The following is a 22,881-nucleotide window of genomic DNA, read 5'->3' as shown; positions in this document are numbered from 1 at the left end:
AAAGGCCAGATTTGCTAAACAGCGCAAATTAGCGTAAGAGCGCAATTCCAAAAAAGTGGAAAGTTCTGTGTGTATCTACTGACGACGCAAAAATTACAGAACACAGACGCAGCCGGATCATTTAGATAATGACCAACAAAATCTACCAGCGCAAATTAGTGTCTGGTTTAAGACATGCTTTTTTTGGGCTGTAAATAATGCCACAAATACCAGTAAATTGACTAGCGCAAACCTTAGTAAATCCCCTTGCATGGTTTATTGCTACCTGGTCTCATAGGAGAGACGTACCCGTGGGCACGTTTTCGCGAGACACAAAATTACGTACCGACAAGTACGTCTCGCTGCAGTTTCCGACAGAAACGAACGCTAGAGGCCGGTAAAACGTCGATAAGCGCTTTTGCTCGTTTTCACACACGGTTTCGATGACAGCCGGGGTCGGATTATCGATTCGTAAAGACTCGTTTTGGCGTCTCCTCGTGCAATATCATGTTACGACTTCAAAACGCATCTGACCAGAGTGGCCGATTTGTAAACGAACGTACTTTGGACTTTCCGGCTCTATGCGTTTCGCATTTTTTGGCCGTAACCAAGCTTGCTCGGTAGCTCAGCCGATACGGAGTTGGACTTATGGCGAGGAGTCGACTCCCCCTGCCTGGGTACGAATCCCGTGAAAGGCGACTGATGGCAAAAAAAAAAAAAAAAAAAAGAGCTCAAAGAGAGATCTAAACGAGCTGAAAAACGGACGCTTACGTCACGTTTGCTTTTGTTAACACTATCGGGTAGGTTTAGGCGTAGTGTCGGTGGGAAGTTATTTTAAAACGCAACGGAGCGCAAATGTCAAATCGAGAACCGCGGCAATTCGTCTAAAAAGCAACGTCATAAAAACGTACCGCATTCACCCTATTATCTGCTCCGGCAAAAAAAAACAAAAAAAAACACGCTTTTAGCGCCGCTCAGTGGACATTTCAGAGCGAAACTGCAGCGATATGTACTCATTGGTACGTATTTTGCGACTCGCGAAAACGTGCCCACAGGTACGTTTACGTCATGAGACCAGGTTGGTTTATTTAAATATTCTCCTCACATAAATTTTGCGTCTGAAAGGGAAACTCCTACAAATGCATATGTATAAGGTCAGCTGCAAAAATAACTCCACGCCTTTTCAGTGCTAGTTTTTCACTCTGTGTCTTTAGTAAATCCTGACAGTAGTTTTTTTTAACACCAAAAGAGGGTTTGCGCTTGCATAAGCTAAATCTGGCCCAAAGTATCTTGTGACAATAGTAAAAGATTTTTAATTAAAAAAAAAAAAAAATTGTTCTTACTGTAAATGACAGGAAGGAGGAAAAAAGTGTGCCCTCATCGTAACGTGACAACTTTGCCAGAACACTCTCTAGGATTACAACAAACTGTAAAACAGAAAAAAACACATTATTAAAAAATTTAAATATATTGCCCTTCAAAATGTGAAATTATCCTAATTGATCAAACAGCATAATTTGTACTGTGAGTTTCAAAAGATTTAATAATGATTTATAAAACAGTATGACTTTTCTTTACAAAAAGAGAAGCAATTATATGTACAGTCGCGCTCAAAATTATTCATACCCTTGGTAAATATGACCAAAGAAGGCTGTGAAAATAAATCTGCATCGTTAATACTTTTGATCTTTTATTTAAAAAATCAACAAAAATCCAACCTCCATAGAACCATATTTCATCTGACCATAGAACATTTGAAAAGTAACTGACATGACTGGAACTTCAAACAGGATGGGTTATATAGTCAAATGGAGCAAAAAAAATAGCTTTTTAGCAGCAAACACTAAAGATGGGTTTGGTGCACACAGGGGTAAAAAGTACCCCATGTGTACAATGAAATATACTGCTGTATCTTAAATGTTGTGGGCTTATTTTTCTGCTGGAGGTCCCGGACATCTTGTTCAGATACATGGTATCATGGATTCTAACAAATACCAAGAGATAAAAAATCAAAACCTGACTGTCCCTGTTAGAAGTCTTATAATGGGTTGTGGTTGGATCTTCCATCAGGACAATGATCCAAAACAAACATCAAAACCAACACAAAAATGGGTCACTGAACACAAAACCAAGCTTCTGCCATGACCATCCCAGTCCCCTGAACTGAACCCTAAAGAAAATGAGTGGAGTGAACTGAAGAGAAGAAGCACCAACATGGAGCTGGGAATTGAAGGATCTGGAGAGATTCTGTATGAAGGAATGGTCTCTGATCTCTCCTCAGGTGTTCTCCAAACTCATCAGGCATTATAGAAGACGACTCAGAGCTGTTATCTTGGGAAAAGGAGGTTGCAAAAAGTATTGAATAAAAGGGTATGACTAATTGTGAGCAATGTGTATTAGAGAAAAACATTTCTCTCATAATGAGATTTCCCCCCCATTTAAAATTATTATTCTCCAATGAAAGGTTGGATTTTTGTAGATTTTTTAAAATAAAAGATCAAAAGTATTTTTTTTTACAGCCTTCTTTGGTCATATTTACCAAGGGTATGAATGATTTTGAGCACGACTGTAGATGTAAAAACACAAATGAGGAATATTATTTTCCTGAAATGCTACCTTTGCCACGAGTAAAGTAATCATTTCTTTCACCGTCTCCTCGATGAGATTGTCAATTTGCGAGTGGTATTGTCTCTGGAAAAGAAATACATTATGAGTATGAATTGCAACAAGGTTTCTTTGAGCTGTTTGGTGGTTTTCACCTGGGATAATCTGTGCAAACGCAATCCCTTTGTCTCCAATTACCTCATATAAAGGACGTCAGGGTAATTAATTCAGTTCAGATCATTACCTGTCTCAAGATGCTACGGATATGAGATGTCTCACTTCTAGCACATGTATATTCAGAAGCAGCTATCACATATGGTAATATAATCAAAACAATTTAAGTGTCAGAGGACTGGGGGAAACTGCTAGGATTGTTAATTATACCTTAGGGACATAAAGGTGAGAATTCAATTGAATTGTTAGCCACACTTACCCATTCTCTAACAAACTTTCACAAGATTGAGAAAAGGGATGAAAAGAAAGATACAGCAGACAAGGTGACAGTGACAATTAGAAAGCAACAGAGAGAAAAAGAAAACATCTCATTCCAGCACAGTCAAATTAAATTAAATTTCAGAAACAATGGAAAATTGCCATGCTAGTGAATCATTCAGATCGGTAGCATTAAATGGTATACTTGCAATCATAGAGAATATGTGTATATACATTTAAAAAAAACTACTTTCAATTCATATATACCTACTGTATATATCATAGGCTGGTGTATATGATGGTTTCATGCATTTAAAAAAAGACTACAGAATCATGGATATAACAATATAAACTGTTATTTAAAGGGATAGTTCGCCCAAAAATGAATTATCCCATGATTTACTCAAGCCATCCTAGGTGTATATGACTATCTTTTTTCAGGCGAACACAGTCTGAGATATATTTAAAAATATCCTGGTTCTTACAAGCTTTATAATGGTAGTAAATGAGATTTTGAAGCCCCCCAAAAATGCATCTATCCATCATAAAAATAATCCATACGGCTCCAGGGAGTTAATAAAGGCCTTCTGAAATGAAGTGATAGGTTTTTGTAAGAAAAATATCCATATCTAAAACTTATTAACTATAATAACTAGCTTCCAGCAGACGGCCATACGCATCGATTTGCAGCGGAAGCATAACCTCTGACCCGACGCATGACGTAATGACGAACGCGGAAACTCAGAGGATAGAGCAAAACAAAACACCAGTCACGAATTGGTCTAAAACAAGAAATTTTAAAGAGATATGTCAAAGAATTGCGATATAAGAGAAGAGGAGCTTGAGTTTTTTTGCCCAGCCCTATTTGTTTGAACCGCAAGAGCTTACGATACTCCTACATCCTGCGTCAAGTATCGCGTCAAAGGTTACTCTTGTAGCGCAAGTCAACTTGTGCAGTATGTGTACGGCCGTCTGCCGGAAGCTAGTTATTTTAGTTTATAAAATTTGAAATATGGATATTTTTCTTACAAAAACCCATCGCTTCACTTCAGAAGGCCTTTATTAACCCTCTGGAGCCGTATGAATTATTTTTTTTAATGGATGGATGCATTTTTTGGGGGCTTCAAAATCATGCCCCCCATTCACTACCATTATAAAGCTTGGAAGAGCCAGAATATTTTTTTACATATATCTCTGATTGTGTTTGTCTGAAAAAAAGATATACACCTAGGATGGCTTGAGGTAAGTCAATCTTGGGATCATTTTTGGGTGAACTAACCTTTTAAACTAAGATGCAGATCAGCAAATTATGAGGTATTTTTACTGGAAATTGTAGCAGAGAAAGTGTATGTTTGCAATGAAAGCTAGGGAGAAAGAGAACATGGGAAGTGTGGAAAGATTTGAGTAAGAGCAGAAAGATACATTTGTGTTTGTGTTGTCTACCTCTTGACTGAGCTCCATGGCACATAGTTTGGCGGATTGGGCCTTGGCATCCACCATGACATTGAACATGGTGCATATGGACTGAGGAACACGGAAGTCTGTGGTGCGGGGGCTCTTCTGCAACTTCACCTCAAAGGCTGCTCTGGTTCTGAAACAACACAGGCGAGACCAAAGTCTGATTGGTCGCTATGGTGATTCAGAAGTAGGATGTCAAAAATAAAGCGAGGAAACAAAAATATATGCCAGGAGAGAGTTTATGCATTAAAGTGTAGTATCTGGCATGCTTAGTGGTATACAAGGTGTAGCCAAAATATTTATTAACTTATGAGATGATTGAGATCCAATAAAGGAATGAAAAAAAAAGAAAAAAAATAAATTATAATAACTGTGGACTGCATTAGGAAAGGAGTAGATTATTTTACATGTTAAGCCAGATCATCTTCTGACTCAACAAATTACCATGATATTACTTACAACAGTTTCTTAAAGCACTTCAAATCACGTCTTCACTCACAGCAAGCACGACAAAGAGTTTATTGCGCCTTACAAGGGACTGGAAGAATACTGCTAAGAAGATGTCCTGCTTGACATCCTCACAACACTTTAAGTAGAAGGATTACAGATGTGGACATGCTCATTAAAACTCAGCTAGCCCTTTTTCTGTTATTCAAATGGACAGGCCAAAAGATTTTTTGTTTACTAAAGTGCAGTTAACTCAAATGACTGCTGTTGAGGGTTTATGGTGGCTGCAAAATCAATTAATGAAGAATTAAAATGTAGTGCTAATTGCATACTAAATGACTTGATTACTAGATATTTGGTTGGATAGTTAAAGGGATATATTCACCCGAAAATTAAAATCACCCTCAAGTTGTTCCAAACCTATACGAGTTTCTTTCTTCTGTTGAACACAAAAGAAGATATTTTAAAGAATGTTGGTAACCAGACAGTTGACGGTAAACATTCATCATAGACTTCCATAATATTTTTTTTTCTAATATGAGAGTCACTGGCTACTGTCAACTGTTTGATTACCATCATTCTTTAAAATATCCTCTTATGTGTTCAACAGAAGAAAGGTTTGGAACAAACTGAGGGTAAGCGATGACAACATTTTCATTTTCGAGTTAACTATTAATGCATATTGTGCACTTTTTTAAATCATCACCAATATATTTATTATTATTATTATTATTTTATTTTTTTATTTTGAAAACAAAACACATATTTTGCATTATAATGTTGTGATGCCTCAATTCACTTGTAGAATTTAAAATGATCAATTTTAGTTTCTGGTGTTTTATTTTTAAATTATTAAGACAAAATAGTACACAATTTTAAGTGGACCTAAAAAGTGTACACAGCAGCTTTTTTTTTTTAAGAAATCATATCAGAGCTTTTGCATATTTACAGCCTATGCAATGCCACTGAAAAAAACACAACAACTTACATTTCAGAGAAAAGAAAAATAATAAAAACCGTAGAATAACTAAATGCATAGGTGTGCACAGCTCTGAATTAATACTTAGTTTATGCACCCTTTGATTTTATTACAGTCTGTTTGGATAGAATAGTTTGGTCACACCTTGACTTGGAATATTTTTCCAAAACTTTTATGTAAAAACGTTCCAGATCTGTTAAATTTTGAGGGCATCTCCTGTGTGTAGACTTTTTTATCCACTGTAAATAATTATTATTTTAATACTTAAAATATATAGTAAAATAAGTAATATTTTAATAAATGCATCCTTAAGATTAAGTCAATTTTCTGGTTCCTAGAAATTTAAATAAGATAACTATATTCTTTATAAGAAAAAAGATACATAAACGTATAACAGAAAGTTTATATTTATAACTTATATTTTATAATTATTTTAAAGGGATAGTTCACCCAAAAATGAAAATTTGATGTTTATCTGCTTACCCCCAGCACATCCAAGATGTAGGTGTCTTTGTTTCTTCAGTAGAATACAAATTATGATTTTTAACTCCAACCGCTGCCGTCTGTCAGTGGTATAATGCAAGTCAGCGGGAACTTGGACTATAAGAGTAAATAAAACACGACAGACAAATCCAAATGAAACCCTGCGGCTCGTGACGACACATTGATGTCTTAAGACACGAAACGATCGGTTTGTGCGAGAAACCGAACAGTATTTATATAATTTTTTACCTCTAATACACCACTATGTCCAACTGCATTCATCACTCGATTCGTTTGGTCTGATTGCGCTCTGACAGCGGCAGTGATGTCTCGCGCATATACTTCAATGAGAGCGAGACATCACTGCCGTTGTCAGAGCACGATCAGACCAAACGAATCGAGTGATGAATGCAGTTGGACATAGTGGTGTATTAGAGGTAAAAAATGATATAAATACTGTTCGGTTTCTAGCACAAACCGATCGTTTCTTGTCTTAGGACATCAATGTGTCGTCACGAGCTGCAGGGTTTAATTTGGACTTGTCTAAGCAAGATTTTTTTACTCTTATTGTAGAAGTTAAAGGAGTTAAAAATCATCATTTGTGTTCTACTGAAGAAACAAAGACACCTACATCTTGGATGCTCTGGGGGTAAGCAGATAAACATCAAATTTTCATTTTTGGGTGAACTATCCCTTTAATCAGTCCTGTGGTGTGAATTAAAGTACGAATATTTCATGTCGTCTGTAAATTAATGTTGTGTCATAAAACGTACATAGATAATTAATAAAAAATAGCAAAATGCTGTTTAAAATTATTGTTTTAAATGGAGCGTGTCACACTGCAGTACATACCAAAAGCTTTCTTGAGCAATTAATGTGTATCTCTCAAAATAAAACAGTGGGTGTCTAAATTCCAAAAAAAAAAAAAAGCCTTTTGTGTAGGATATCTGCAATTGTAGTGTTAGAAGACTGTTAACATGTTTACAACTATCAACACTGTTTTCCAGCCTCACCTTTTTACACAGGACTCAATCATGTCACTGGACATGAGTTTAAGTCGGCTCTCCAGGTGTTTGGCAAACTCTTCTTCTGGCCAGTGCAGGTCTCTTATGAATGTCTGCAGTGCATCCAGCTTCCAAAACAAGTCTTCTGAAGTCCCAGAACCATTACTGCCAACACCAGGACACGTGCAGAAGAGACAGTCAGAGAGAGATACAGTAAGTTATTTGAATCAAAGCAGCATATCAGGAAGGAAACGCTCTGGAAAAGGTCAGGAAGTAGGAAGGTCAGAGGGCAAGGGGTTGTTAAAGAAGACAAAGCCTGTTTCAAGTCCACACGCCATGGTGGCACATTTGGTTTGCTTATTTTTTACCACTTCCCGATCGTTGCAGAGTTGCCCTGCGGCTTCAGATCAACCTCATTGACGATCGTTCCATGGAAAAAATAAATGGTTAATCCTAAAACAAAATGATAAACAATCAGGCCTTACTTGGTTGTTTGAGTGCAGGTAAGGTAAAACATGCACAATGATGTCTTGCGGGATCACAAGTAAAGGCTGTATGTGTATGAAGTGGCAGGAGAAGCTACAGTCCCAGGCTTTCAACTGATCAGACTAAAGCCATAGATCTGTTTGAATGGAGCCAATTTTAGCTTCACATGGTTCAAACTGAATCATAGAAAGAAAATAGAGACTGGCTCTCACACCATTCCTCACAGCCTGAGTACAGTATCCTCAAACATCCAGCAGGCCTGTAGGCATCTTCAGTGGAAACATATTTTAAGATCGACTGAAGCAATGAGAGCTTCACACTGAAGCTAGATTTAGATAGAAGACTCTAAGGGTGCTTTCACACCTGGTTCATTTTTTACTGTAGTCATCTAATACTCAACAGAGTCTCACATACAGCAACAGAAGGATGTGTAGAAATATTTACAGATTGATTAATGGTGAGATTCTTCATTTATTTGTTTATTTATTATGCTAGTTTATCAAATTCAATCAAAATGTGTTTGATAGGCTTAATAAAATATATAAACTTTATAATCTATAAATAATCTTGATAATATAATATAATAATCTTATATTAAATAGAAAACGGGACTTTTAAACACCACTGTATAACCAAAAGTTTTGAAATGTAGTTATTAAAAAAGAAACAAAACTGCATACTCCTTTAAAAAACTGGCCAAATCAAATGTCAAACAAAACATTACTGATCCGTTATGTGGAAAACATTGAAAACGACTATTGTGAGAAACAATGTAGATCAAAGTTTGGGTTACTCACACAACCAGTAAAGTCCTTTTAGAGTCTTGTATTTGGTTTCTACTGAAAGCAGATGCCTGTTGCTCTGAAGCTTGTATATCATTTCAGAGCACTGAAGGAAACAGGACAGGACCAAAAGTGGGATGGGGTGGTATTCTTATCCTCAACACCCTATATCCCAAGGCAGGGTACAGAAGGAGAGTTACTACTCTGGGACCCCATACCCAACAAATACAGCAAGAGGAAAGAGGAAGGACGCCTGTATCCTTTTCTATTCTAATAGAAAAAGGTAAAGGAGGAAGATGTTGGAAAGATACAAGATGTTAAAGTAGCATCACTTATTTGTGACCAAAAATCGATGATGAGCATATATATGACCATGATATTGTGAATAAATTTGTCGAATTGGCTCAACCAGTGGCATGAGTGGGGAAAACTGACTGAACAAAGAAGGCGAGACTGAAATCAGTCATTACACTGGCTAGATATTAATGAATTCACAAAGAAACATTAGAAACTGCTACTGTATACAAGGCCTCTTCAGACAAGTCCAGCCAACATTCAACATTTTTTCTTAACAAACGTTCCTTTTCTAGTTATTTTTGCGATTTTGTTTGGTGCCGCTAGTGCAGAAATGACACAATTCAGTTTTAATATTCAGCTATTAAAGTATAGTGTGATACTGTATTTGTATCTTCCAACTCTTCAACATGCTTAGGGATTTTTGGGTTCAAATTGTCCATGGGCTATTTCCATGCTGTGGCCTTAGCATAACTTAACATTTATTACTGAAACATTATTCAAGTTTATTGTTAACAAATTCTGGTTGTACTTTATTTTACAGTGCACTGTGCATACATTGTACTGACCTAAGAAAGTACTAGATAATACAAGGTAACTACATGGGTTAAGGTTTGGTTATTACCTAGCTTTTGTATAATAAGTACATAGTATGTATGTGTGGAACAGGACTGTAAAATAAAGTGCTAACCAAATTTTAGGTAGAAAGTATTTTAACATGTCAAGACAGGTACTAATATTTTGTGAACTGAAGTGTGGTGGCTTCAACTAGTTTTGGCAACCTTTGGTGTTTACCCATCATTACACCTTAGAGATGGAGTGTCACTCTGTATGCATAATTATGTCTGTGCATGCATAATTTTTTTCCAATACATGCAGCGCTGAAGGTATTTCACTCTTGTCTGGAAAGTGGAAAAATGCTAAGGTTTGGAGAATCTTTTTTTTTTTTTTTTTTTTAATTATCATGTCTAAATATAAGCCAAAATTCCCTTGGCTCACCTCTGTCAGTTCCCTGAATCGCAAATTTATAATTCATTGACACAAATATGTAGAAAATTTCCAAACATGTAAATAAAGTACTTCAGTTCTTCATACACAGTTTTAAGAAAAAGTTTGAGAACTATTTGGAATTACCTGATTTTTTTATACATATTACTACCATAATGTTACCTTTATGTGAGTCAAGATATTATACTTCATTTATATATATATATATATATATATATATATATATATATATATATATATATATATATACACACACACATTGAAAATTGTACTTTGCCAATCTTTTATAATACACTATCATTTGATAAGAAAAAAATTCTAATTAAAAAATAAATAAATTGTCTTTACCTACCAAAAAAAATCTCAGTTAGTGAGATATTGCCTTTTGCACAGCATCCATTTATGTATAGAGCTGCTGTGCAGCCAAAATTGTTTTCCTGTTATCACTGTAAAGCTGCTTTGACACAATCTGCATTTTAAAAACCTATATAAATAAAGGTGACTTGACTTGACTATAGCAGAATGTCAAAGCATCTGTTTGTGTTTATTGTCCCTTATGTGCATTATGACACATGAAAATGATCCCAAACATAGTAAATCAACAACAGATTGTAAACTGGAAAAATATGTAATCTGGTTGCGGAATTCTAAAAGCAAACATATGTGACCCGTGCTGGCAAAATGAGTCGGAATGAGCAAATTTTAAAAACTGTGTTATTGTTATTTTCACATTCTCTATTAAAAAAACGAGTCGATAGAGTCAGCAAAGTCGATTTTGAGAAACAAAACAAAATTACCTAGCAAACCATACCTTAAAATCCCTGATAATACCACCAAATTTGGCACTAACCAAGTCTAAACCCATATCTACAGGAATATATATATATATATTCAACTTTTTTTCCCATGATTCCACAATTGTTTGATTAACATTAATAAAACAGACAGCCTATATATTAAGACCTACTGTATCACATGGAACTAATTTAATGATAAACATTAGATGTTTTTCCCCAAGAGTAAACCAAACATTCACTGAAGACATAACAGATGATGTTTGCGTGAATACACAGATTTTATGTGCATATTGGGATCACTCGATGTCTGAGGCGTCTTTGTGTGCGCGCTTGGGATCTTTCAGTCAGCGCAAGCAATATCTTTTTTTTTTTTCAAACTCATCAGCATGAGTTTGAAAATCACATTTCATTGGTTCAGTCTCATGCCATCAAAAATTTGCTATGAATATTCACAAAGTTGGAATGCTGTGCTTTACAACGATACCAAACTTGTGCTGAGGGGAGCGTGCATGGTGAAACAAGCAGAGAAAAACTGCATTATTCATGGTCAAAGGAAAGGTACTCCTCTTAGAAAACATAAAAATAAAGATACTTTTAGATGTTTAATTGCTATTTGGAGTATCTGGATCAGTAGACAAGGGCTTAATGAACTAATTTTTGTGAAAACCTCAAATTCGACCAAAATTGACATTTTTCACTTGTTTTGCCTGTAGCTCGAAATCAGCCCATGCGCATTCTGACTCATTTTGCCAGCACGGGTCACATATAGAAATGTTCTGGAGCAATCTCTTAGTTTAACTATTTGGCTCAGCAAAAACTATATGACTTTGTAAAATTTTCTGTGATGTTGCATAATAACATTTTAGAAATGTTAATTCATGCTGAAATCCTCAATTCCAAAGCACTCAAAAACCATTTTCTCACAACTGTAGATGCACCTCTTAAGACTATCCCTAATTAAAATATTCAAGTGAAACCTGTCAACAACTAATTAGGGGTGAATCCGAATTAGAATTAAATATAAACTAAAGATATGTTGATGCTAAGGCCACACATGCATGTATTAGAATCCAGTACCGACTCAGTACACACTCAGTATCAGATAAACCCGGCATCCAGTTGGGGGTGGAAAAGCTAGGCATTTGCATTGGTCGCAGATTAACTGACAGATTTGGTACTTTAGGCATTTGTAGATTCACATTTGGTAGGTTGACACTGGGCAGATTACTTGTTAAACTCCTGTGGAAAAGGAAAAAACAGAAAAAAGAATGCAATGATGTAGATGTACAGAAGAAAGCATGGGTGATAAAGAAGCACAGCGTTACATATACAGTATGTTTACGGCACAAGATGAAGAATTAATTTAGAGATAAGATGGTGTTGTAGAGATGAGAAGTGCACATGAGACGGAGTGAATCACATCATCATCACTTTAGCTCTGGTTTTAAGAGAAAACACATTTGTTTCTGCTGAAATGCAGATTGTCGATTCAATTAGCATTAGCATACTTACAGTCACACACTTTGTCATGTTGCTTTGTTAAGTGATTCAAAGTTATTCTGGTGACTTATTTAGGAATCATGCAAAAATGTTTAACAAGCAGGGCTGGTAAGGACTGTAAGAAAATGAATTAATTACTCACCCTCATGTTGTTTCAAACCCGTAAGACTTTCGTTCATCTTTGGAACACAAATGAAGATCTTTTTGATGAAATCAGAGAGCTCACTGTCCCTCCATAGACAGCTATGCAACTGACACTTTGATGCTTCAAAAAGTTCATAAAGAGGTTGTAAAACGAATCCATATGAATCAAGTGGTTTAATTCAAAATTTTCTGAAGAGACTCGATCGCTTTATATGATGAACAGATTTAATTTAGGCTTTTATTCAAATATAAACATTGATCAGTGAACATAAACAGAAGCTCAAAGGAACCTGCTTGATGCACAAGAACAAACCTCTTGCGGAAGCTCAAACGTGCTGAATAACACATGAGAACGAACCTCATTGGTTCTTGAACGTCAAGCAAACATGCTTGAGCTTCCGTTTACCACAACGAATGTTGAATGTTTATATGTGAATAAAAGCCTAAATTCAATCTGTTCATCATATAAAGCATCCGAGTCTCTTCAGAAAATTTGGACTAAACCACTCAATTCATATGGATTCGTTTTACAATCTCTTTATGAACTTTTTTGAAGTGTCATTTGTATAGCTGTCTATGGAGGAACAGAAAGCTCTCAGAAAGCTCTCAGATTTCATCAAAAAGATCTTCATTTGTGTTCCTAATATGAACTCTTGCTGGTTTGGAACGACGTGAGGGTGAATAAATGATGACAGAATTTTCATTTTTGGGTGAACTAACTCTTTAAGTGCAAAGAATGATTCGAAAAAACAAAAAGACACAAAACACTTAGTGAGACCCATGAGTTCTGTTTCATTCTGCTGGATTCCATCTTGCTCTTTGAACACAAGACTGCGGAAGTCCAAGGGGCATGATTAATTTTGTGATTTTTTTTTTTTTTTTTAAATTGTACTAATTGAATTAAAAAGTGTTTTGCTTACTTGACAGGTTCCCAAGACTCTCGTTCAAATCCTCTGTGTATGGACTGAGCTATGGAGGACTCCATTAGATCCACATACCTCACCACCAGAGGGGCAAACAGGTCTTGCAAGTGCTTATGAAACTTCCCATTACATAGATTATCTGAAAATGCAAGACAAAAATGGGAAAGAGATGGACAATAGAATGAATGATTGCTTACATGGGGTTTGCAATTTTTGCTACCCTTTGACCAATATTAGTAATAAACAGCATAAAATAACATAAAAATTAAATAGACAATTAATTAAATAAAACATAAAATAAAATAAAAAATTGCTAGCAGTTAGCGATTAGAGTCAAAGTCAGCATATGAAGTCAAGATTTACAAATTTTTTTTTATTTTTTTTTTTTGGAATATTGCAGTTTTTATTATAAATTATTTAATTTTTTTTTTTAATTCACAAGTCCTCGTAATCTTAATCAAAATAACTTCCCCTCCCTCTTGCAGTGACATCTCTTCTCTTCTCTTAAGATCCATGCCGACTTTAACTTTCTCATAAATTCAGTTTATGTAAAAATTAAGGAAAAGGAATGTGATTATTTATTGTCTTCTCATCCATGCTATGGAAATGGTTCAGATATTTAAAAATAGCTACCTTTCATGCTCCACTGAAAAAATGCTGGGTTAAAAACAAGCCAAGTTGGGTTGAAAATGGAAAAACCCAGTGATTGTTTTTTTTTAACCCAGCGGTTGGGTTAAATATTGGCCCAACATGCTGGACAGTTTTATTTAACCCAATTATTGTTTAAAATTACTATATGGCTGGCTTAAAATCAACCCAAAATAGGTTGGTAATTAAAAATCAGACACATAATTACTAGAGGCAACAATAATAATCAAAAGGTGAAAATGTATTAATAAGCAATTAAATAAATGTTTATTGTTGAATTATTATTCATTAAACGTATTAATAAATGTTAATTTCCAGCATATTTGGGGTTCATTTTAAGCAAGCAATACAGTAATTTTAATTTAAAGTTAAATAAAACTACCCAGCAGGTTGGGCAAACATTTAACCAACCTCTGGGTTAAAACAACCCATTCACTTTGTCGGTTTGTCCATTTTCAACCCAACTTGATTTGTTTTTAACACAGCATGTTTTAGAGTGTAGGTTAATTTTGTGTTAGGTAAAAGTTTCTCAGACATATATCTAATAGCTCATTACAAAAAATAAAAAAACACTTCGATTTGTACTTCTAATGCTCTAAAAAAAAGAAAAAGTAATTGACAATATGTACTATATTGGTTGAAAGTGCCTTATGTTTTAGTATGTGATGACTAAGCACTCACTCTGGTCTCTCTTACTATCTCTCCCTCTATACTCAAGGTCGATCATTCACAGTAGGTGCCATGTTTGTTTGCTTCCCTGATTGCTCTGTTCCAATTAGCCATTTGAGCGGTGGTGGTTGTACACTTGGCTGTGTTTGTCCGCAAGCGAGTGGCCGGGGCAGTGGGGTCTCCCAGGCTCCTCTGTTTTAGACCTCATTAGCAGCATGAATAGCTTCTGCTTTAGCGCCTGTCTGGTGTTAAGGCTATTTCATGCCTAGCTCAGTGCTACAGGCACAGGACAATAGTGACCTTCCATGCTGAATGTCCTGTTCCACAGATGTAGTGCATGCTGTAGGCTGTCGCTTGATGGTGTTTGCTTGTGTTTGTGTTTATGTGAGTGTGTGAGGAGGCCAGGGGGAGGTGATGTGTGTCTCTGTGTTGTAGTGAGGAGTAATATGTGTGTGTGTGTTTATGGGAAACTAGATGGTGTTAAAACTGGTGCATCAATGTTTTAGTTTTGTGTCTGAGAAGAGCTCTCTTATGAAAAAAGTAGTTTTTCTGGTGTTTTTCTGCTGGAATGCTGAATTATAATAGACCATCTATAAAAGACTATCTTTGTTCTCTTCTTTAAAAGTGATTATTAAAAATAATTCAGTTCATTAGTTAACATTAGATAACTGCATTAGTTAACATGAATTAATAATGAATTGCACTTATAAAGCATTTATTAATGTGTTAATTTCAACATTTACTAATACATTATTAAAATCGTATTAACATTAGTTAATGCACTGTGAACTAGTATGAACAAACAAAATTGTATTTTCATTAACTAACATTAACAAAGATTAGTAAATACAGTAAAAAATATGTAATGCTCATGGTTAATTCATGTTAGTTAATATATTAGCTAATGTTTAACTAATGAACCTTACTGTAAAGTGGTAACAATAATTCCACATCTGTATTATTTTAAGATGGTATTAAATAAATAATAAGACAATTTCTCATAGAAGTCTACAAATGAGAAGCTATGAAAAGTGTATTATTCATGTACATGTATTAAAGAATAATAAATACAAACAAAAAAACAATATAAATTGACAATACAAAATGAAATAAATAAATCAATAAATGAAAACATAAGTAAAAGAAATAAATGAACAAACAAACAAACAAACTACCAAATAAACAAAACAAAAAAATAATCAAGGAATTATTAATTATTAATTATTAAATAATTTGTGGTAGTGGCTAAAAGTGATGTCCGGCCAGGGAAAACTGACATCTTCAACCTTCATTCAAATATTATAAAAAATGTTTTAAAGATTTTGTAAGCATATTGTGTTGTTGTGCTCGGAATCAATTGTTTTATTTGTGATAACACAATTAAACATGCCAAAATGTGAGGACATAAAAAAATATGTCATACAAAGAAATTATGAACACATTAATGAACGAGAGAATTGAGAGAGTTTTTTCTATGCATTTTCTTTTGCATATAGTAAAAAAAAAACCTATAGTTGTAGTTACCACTTTTTTGTCAGATAAATATCTTAACCAAGTGTAGTGTTTTGTTCTTCCCTCATATTCAAAATATTATATATATATATATATATAATATATATATATATTATATATATATTAATTATATATGTATATTAACTTACATAAATGAACTATAGTGTCCTGCACTCACAAGTAATATATATATATATATATATATATATATATATATATATATATATATATATATATATATATACTTGTGAGTGCAGGACACTATAGTTCATTTATGTAAGTGAGGATAGCAAAATAAAGTAAACTGTGACATATTATATCCAAAAATTCATACAGTGGACTACCAGTAAAATTGATAAAAATTTGGAACTAAAAATGATTCAGACACTTTGACCTGACCATGTTTTGCTTTTGTATATTTGTATATGTGGTATAGGGAATATGCTCTATCCCCCTACACTACCCCTACTCCTAAACCTACCCATCACAGAAAACTGTGAATTTTTGTATTTTTATTTTTTTAAAAATATATCATTTAGTATGTTTTTTAAGCCATTTGGTTTAAGAGGACACAGGAAGTGTCCTCATAAACCATGTTTATGTTGTAATACCCATGTCATTATACACATTTGTGTCCTCATAAACCATGTATACAAGAACACACACAAACACACACACACACACACACTTATATACATATACACACATACTCTTTTGCAAGCTCCACCTCGACCAGCAGAAAAAGCAATCAAATATCAAGAATAGGTTACCAGACAACAGCCTGTCAAGCTGTGCAAAGAATGCCACTAGGATAATTAGTCAACTGCAGCCTATGGCAGCGTGGCTTTAGCACCATGGACAGCACCCATTGACTTCAGTTCATTAGAGACGTGATAAGGCCTTGAGCAAACTCTTTACATTCAATGTGTTGGTTTGACCCCCTGCAGGTTTCACTATTTAGCCCTTAATTCTTCTATATTGTCTCTTTAATCTCTGCTTTATTTGCAATTTGTAAACTATTATATGCATGCAATATGTCTGGATAGCAACATCACAATTATGCAATTATGGACTGTAGATATGACAATTTGCAGTCTAAAAAGAATGTGTCTGAGACACAGATGCTGCCAATAGAAATGACCTTGTATTTAACCTAGAATATTCATGTTAATAAGGCATGAAAATAATATAAATACTTACAGTCAATGCGCAGGAAGTCATTGAGCAGCTGAAAGAGAGGGAAGCTGTCCCAGCTATCTGGGGGTTGAACCTCCAGTGCCGCATCCATGTCCACAGCATATAGAGACAGAAACGTCTCAGCATGTTCAACCATCAGATCTGACCACCACGCAAATGCCTGCAGCGAGAGAAAGTAAAATCATATAATAATAAAGACCTAAAAAAAGCACAGCTCATCATAGTTAATGTCTAATTCACATACACTGATTTATATTTAAACAACATCCTGATTTACTTCACATTTTGCAGATGTGAATGTTCCCACAAGTCCATGCACAAGAATTTATGCCCTTGTAACAGAAAAATTCCCAGCATGCAGCAGCAGCAGTGATTAGCAGCACAATCTCAGTCGTTAGTATTATTTATCTGCTCAATTCTGTTTAATTATGTGAGATTCCTCTGCTGCTGATCCAGCTGTGCTGCTGTGAGTAACACATCTGGTCTGTATATATATGCACCAAGCGTGTTAAGACAAATGAGAAGTTAATGTAAATCATGGCTTCCTCTCCTTTAAAAAGCATGCTGTTGTCACTGACCACTCAAACAAACCTTTCATACCAGTATGCTTTTGCTTTATTGCAACACCTCTCCCAAAAAACACAGAGAAGTGCATTTTTGTAATAGAGTTTAAAATTTGTAGTTAGAGCTGGTAAGTGAAGCTAGCAGACCAAACCAAGCTGAAAGACACAGAACAGAGGAGAGTTTGGAGATAATTGGGGTTGTGCAAGGGTGAAAATGAGACCAGTCTCATTTTCATTGAGGTTTTTTAGGGGGTCTGCTTCCACAGGTGAAGCACCATCCCCCTCGTGCTTGTGGAAACAAGCCACTTGCTCAACGCTCCACGGGGACAGCTGACCAGGGGAAGGATGGGGTGTCCAGGCAGAGAGGGGGAGGGAAAAGGTGGAAATCCCTCCATCCATGGTGCAGGGGCTGCGACATGCACATGGAAGGGGGCTCTAGGGTCTACATACCTCTTTACCCTGTCCAATGTTTCCCAGCCAACAAACAAGTAATAAAAAACAGTGAGAGTTATGTGAGTTTTTCGCTCTGTATTTGAGTACTTTATTATCACAAATGTTTCAGCATTAAAGGGCTTTAAAATGCAATTGGAAAACATTACCATCATAAGAAAACAGTTAAGAATGATTGATCAAAAGGAAGCAAATAAATAATTACATTAAAAAAATTCTTATGCTTAAGACTATTTGGTACACATGAAAAGAATCTAGGTTTGGGCTCTGTGCAGTTGTCACTGGTGCTTTAAAAATGACATATATATGTACATCCATTACATTTACCAGATTTATTCAATGATTTTGTGCATGTATTATGTTGCATATGTGTACATTTGAACATGCAATTTCAGTGGCATGATAAATGACTGTACTATGTAAAATACCATAAATAATCCCATGCATTTTAGTGGACATGTTTAATAAAATGGTTTTATGTGCTTAAAGGGAGAATTCACCCAAAAATGAATAATTCTGGTGAGTAAATTATGATTATGCTGTTCCAAACCTGAAGCCATTTCAGGCAGATTTTAATAATCTCTTTTTAATAATCTTTTTAAAGTCCATATAATAAAAGTCAGTGTGATTCCAACCAAGACCCCAATGACTTTCATTGTATTGAAAACAAACAAACAAACACACTGATACATTTTTCAAAATATCTTTGTGTTCTTAGTGACTTTTGGGTGAACTATTCCTTTTAATGGTTTAGTGAGCCTGGCACCAGAAGTACAAAACAAACAACCAAAACCAAACAAACCAAACCAAAGCAAACCAAACCAAACCAAAACAAAAAACAAAACAAAACAAAACAAAACAAAACAAAACAAAACAAAACAAAACAAACAAAACAAAACAAAACAAAACAAAACAGCAAAACAAGTCTGTCAAATATCTTTGTGTTCTTAGTGTCTTTCGGGCAAACTATTCCTTTTAATGGTTTAATGAACCTGGCACCTGAAGTGTAAAACAAACAAACAAACAAAAAAAGAAAAACAAGTCTGTTAGAATAACAGACTGAAAATAAACTGAAATGAAGATGAATGTATTTCACATAAAAAAGAACAACTGTATTAATTTTGTCCATTGACTTTGATGCCTTCAATCTGTAATGTATTCAGTCAATGTGACAGTAATTTCAGTTCAGTCAAACTGAAGATGAATAGCCAGTTTTACACTCTGTCTATCTATCTATCTATCTATCTATCTATCTATCTATCTATCTATCTATCTATCTATCTATCTATCTATCTATCTATCTATCTATCTATCTATCTATCTATCTATCTAATCTGAATCTTAATTTCAATTAACTGAACTGAAATTAAATACATCCTGATTTGCTATGCCCATGTAATGCCTCTTCCAAGGTAGGCTGGCATGCAAGAGCAGGGTACAGCACTGATGACAGCAATAATAAAAATAAAATAAAATAAAATAAAATAAACAAAAAATACTGTACCGCCTGACATCCCGTACTTGGACGTGTAGCCTGCAGAGCACATAATTTAAAAACACAAAACACATATATTCTGCTTTTGAATGTCAGAGGATGACGGCTGCCCTAGTGGGAAATGCTACCTAAACAGTGCTAGCAGCCATTGAGGAAGTTAGTTAAGGTTAAAAACATTTTTAAGAGTTGTTTTAGTATTCAAGCGGCATTGCCTGACGCATTTCTTTTCATGCATGTGTATTTAAGATTGTATTGCGTCTAACACGTTATGTCTGGTGCACTCACCTCTGCATGATGTTCCTCATTCTGCTGGAGCACCTCTATGACCAGTTCGGCCAGACGGAGTGTATCCTCAAGCTTTTTGGCAGGGGTGACTAAGCGTCCTACATTTTCTGAGGCACAAAGGTACAACAGTTAATATGGACATACAGACAAACACATGCATGGAAAACACTGGACTTTACTCAGCCTGTCTGATGCCTAAAGTAAATTGCATTTCACTGCAATGTGATTTTTAAACTTAATATGTACTGTTTACAATGCAGAAAAAAATTTTTTTTTAATTAACGTATTTAATTTAAATCCTTCTTTAAAGAATGTCGCTTCATAAGCATATTTGCTATGAAGGCAAAAACTTTAGATGACAATTAAAATAACAGAGGAGGTAAGAGATGGGTACATTTCTGGGTTACGTCTAAATTTTCATTTGAATTTCATAAATGTTCTCTCTGGGAAAAAAAATAACTGACTTAATGAACCACAAATTAGCTGCTGCATATATCAGCTCTGCTGTCTTAGTTAACGACTTAGCATAATCTTGACACTCTGTCAACACTCAGCTCTGTAGACATGAACCATAATGAGTCAATAAAGAGCAATGCAAATATAATGAGTCAAACCAAGGAACTGAGGAAAAAGAAAGGATAAAAACGACAACAAATATGTTATAGTCATCATGCATAATGTTCAGCACATGCAGGAATTTATGTCTTCTAATTTCCTACCTCTCTTTGTCAATACAAGCGGGCAGCACCTCTCTCTTAAACATGTCATACTTAAATGCACCCTTCATTGTCTAAAAAGATTTCATCTGCCAGTTGATGACGTAGAATGACAGGAATAATTAAAACATTATTTTAATTGTAAAAAAACTGAATGAAATTAAAGAAATCATATACTAGTTTACAAACAAATGATCAGGGGTCTTCTTTAGCATGATGAATACACACAATGTGAGGAAAATGGTTCATTATCGTTGGTTAAGGATGGGATTGCAAACTAAAGAGACAATTATGAGACCATGGTTTATGGATACATGTTTTTATATCTCATAACGCTTCAATATTGGCTGAGAGGGTGTTTAGACTTTTTTTTTTTTTGGGGGGTGATTTTTGTTTGTCTATCTGGTTTTGAACAAAGATTTGTTTGTGCTCTTGCTCTGTCAATTTTTGAGATCTTTGAGCATGCCATTATTTGACTGTGGGAAATGTGGCACTTTGATGGAGGAACACAAAGACAGACGAACTAGGAAGCAAATTCATTTGCTGTGTGACGAATGTCAAAACAATTAACATCATTTTGAAGAGTCACACCCCCCTCTCAGTCAACAGAGCTTTCATCACTAAAAACAAAGCACACGCCCCCTGATTGTGAATTAACCCGCTGACCTTTCTTCTAATTGTATCTCAATCATCTTCAGCTCCCTCAATAAGACTGAAGACTTTCAAAAAAAGAAAGAACAAAAAAAGTAATATTTGTGGCCTTTTAAAGGGTTACTGTCCATGCAGGGACGAAATGTCATGCAGTAGTGCAACATCAGGTACTTCAATAGCAGAAAGCATTAGCATTTTGACAATTGGATTACTATGTCTGAAAAACATCCAAAGAATAATCTTGGTTTAGATCATTTGAAATACCTGATTTTCCTAATTCAAGACATTTTAGAAATGAGGGGTTTCTAAACCATAACATCTACTGTAATTTGTAGATTAACTATACGTGTTTTCCTGATATTTTTGTAAAGGTTTGGGAAACCAACACACAATGATCACCATATTCACTCCAATGCAAAATCAGCAATATGATGTGAACTGAAAAATTATTAACAGTCATCAGTATTGCTATTTGACACATTAGAGATTTTTCTGTAACACTTTACAATAAAGTTCAATTTTTTAACATTAGTTATGCAATTGTAGTATTATAAAACAAGCAATGAACATTATTTTTTAAAACATGTATTAATATTGGTTAATATATATATATATATATATATATATATATATATATATATATATATATATATATATATATATATATATATATATATATATATATATACAGTACAGTCCAAAAGTTTGGAACCACTGAGATTTTTAATGTTTTAAAAGAAGTTTTGTCTGCTCACCAAGGCTACATTTATTTAATTAAAAATACAGTAAAAAACAGTAATATTGTGAAATATTATTAAAATTTAAAATAACTGTTTTCTATGTGAATATATTTCACAAAGTAATTTATTCCTGTGATGGCAAAGCTGAATTTTCAGCATCATTACTCCAGTCTTCAGTGTCACATGATCCTTCAGAAATTATTCTAATATGCTGATCTGCTGCTCAAGAAACATTTAATGTGTACAATTGTACAAAATATTTGTGTATAATATTTTTTTTCAGGATTATTTGATGAATAGAAAGTTCAAAAGAACAGTGTTTATCTGAAATCTAATCTTTTGTAACATTATAAATGTCTTTACTGCCACTTTTGATTGATTTAATGCATCCTTGCTGAATAAAATTATTCATTTCTTTAATTTCTTTTCAAAAAAATAAAAATAAAAATTCTTACTGACCCCAAACTTTTGAACGGTAGTGTATAATGCTACAGAAGCTTTGTATTTCAGATAAATGCTGTTCTTTTGAACTTTCTATTCATCAAGGAATCCTGAAAAAAAAAGTACACAACTGTTTTCAACATTGAAAATAATCATAAATGTTTATTGAGCAGCAAATCAGCATATTAGAATGA

The 22,881-nt window shown here is 34.5% G+C and overlaps 1 protein-coding gene across 31 annotated transcripts in view; it reads right to left on the bottom strand.

Moving 5' to 3' along the window:
• Positions 1-22,881, bottom strand: part of cadpsa (Ca2+-dependent activator protein for secretion a) — a 155,217-nt gene that overhangs the window by 24,011 nt on the left and 108,325 nt on the right. For 7 of the 31 annotated variants that reach the window (XM_048171780.1, XM_048171763.1, XM_048171767.1 and 4 more), the window contains 11 exons: positions 20,140-20,246; positions 19,864-19,893; positions 18,360-18,368; positions 17,350-17,506; positions 13,318-13,459; positions 11,846-11,992; positions 7,396-7,551; positions 4,459-4,606; positions 3,017-3,031; positions 2,596-2,670; positions 1,323-1,406 (listed from right to left, as the gene is read on the bottom strand). In XM_048171780.1, the coding sequence (XP_048027737.1) occupies positions 1,323-1,406; positions 2,596-2,670; positions 3,017-3,031; positions 4,459-4,606; positions 7,396-7,551; positions 11,846-11,992; positions 13,318-13,459; positions 17,350-17,506; positions 18,360-18,368; positions 19,864-19,893; positions 20,140-20,246 (1,070 nt within the window). The remainder of the gene's footprint in view (positions 1-1,322; positions 1,407-2,595; positions 2,671-3,016; positions 3,032-4,458; positions 4,607-7,395; positions 7,552-11,845; positions 11,993-13,317; positions 13,460-17,349; positions 17,507-18,359; positions 18,369-19,863; positions 19,894-20,139; positions 20,247-22,881) is intronic. The other 24 variants (XM_048171766.1, XM_048171774.1, XM_048171776.1 and 21 more) reach the window with 11 other exon arrangements.

This window comes from Megalobrama amblycephala, linkage group LG21 (genome assembly GCF_018812025.1).
Source record: "Megalobrama amblycephala isolate DHTTF-2021 linkage group LG21, ASM1881202v1, whole genome shotgun sequence".
Taxonomy (NCBI): domain Eukaryota; kingdom Metazoa; phylum Chordata; class Actinopteri; order Cypriniformes; family Xenocyprididae; genus Megalobrama; species Megalobrama amblycephala.
Note: the sequence above shows the minus strand (reverse complement) of the source record. Positions and strands in the feature narration are given on the sequence as shown.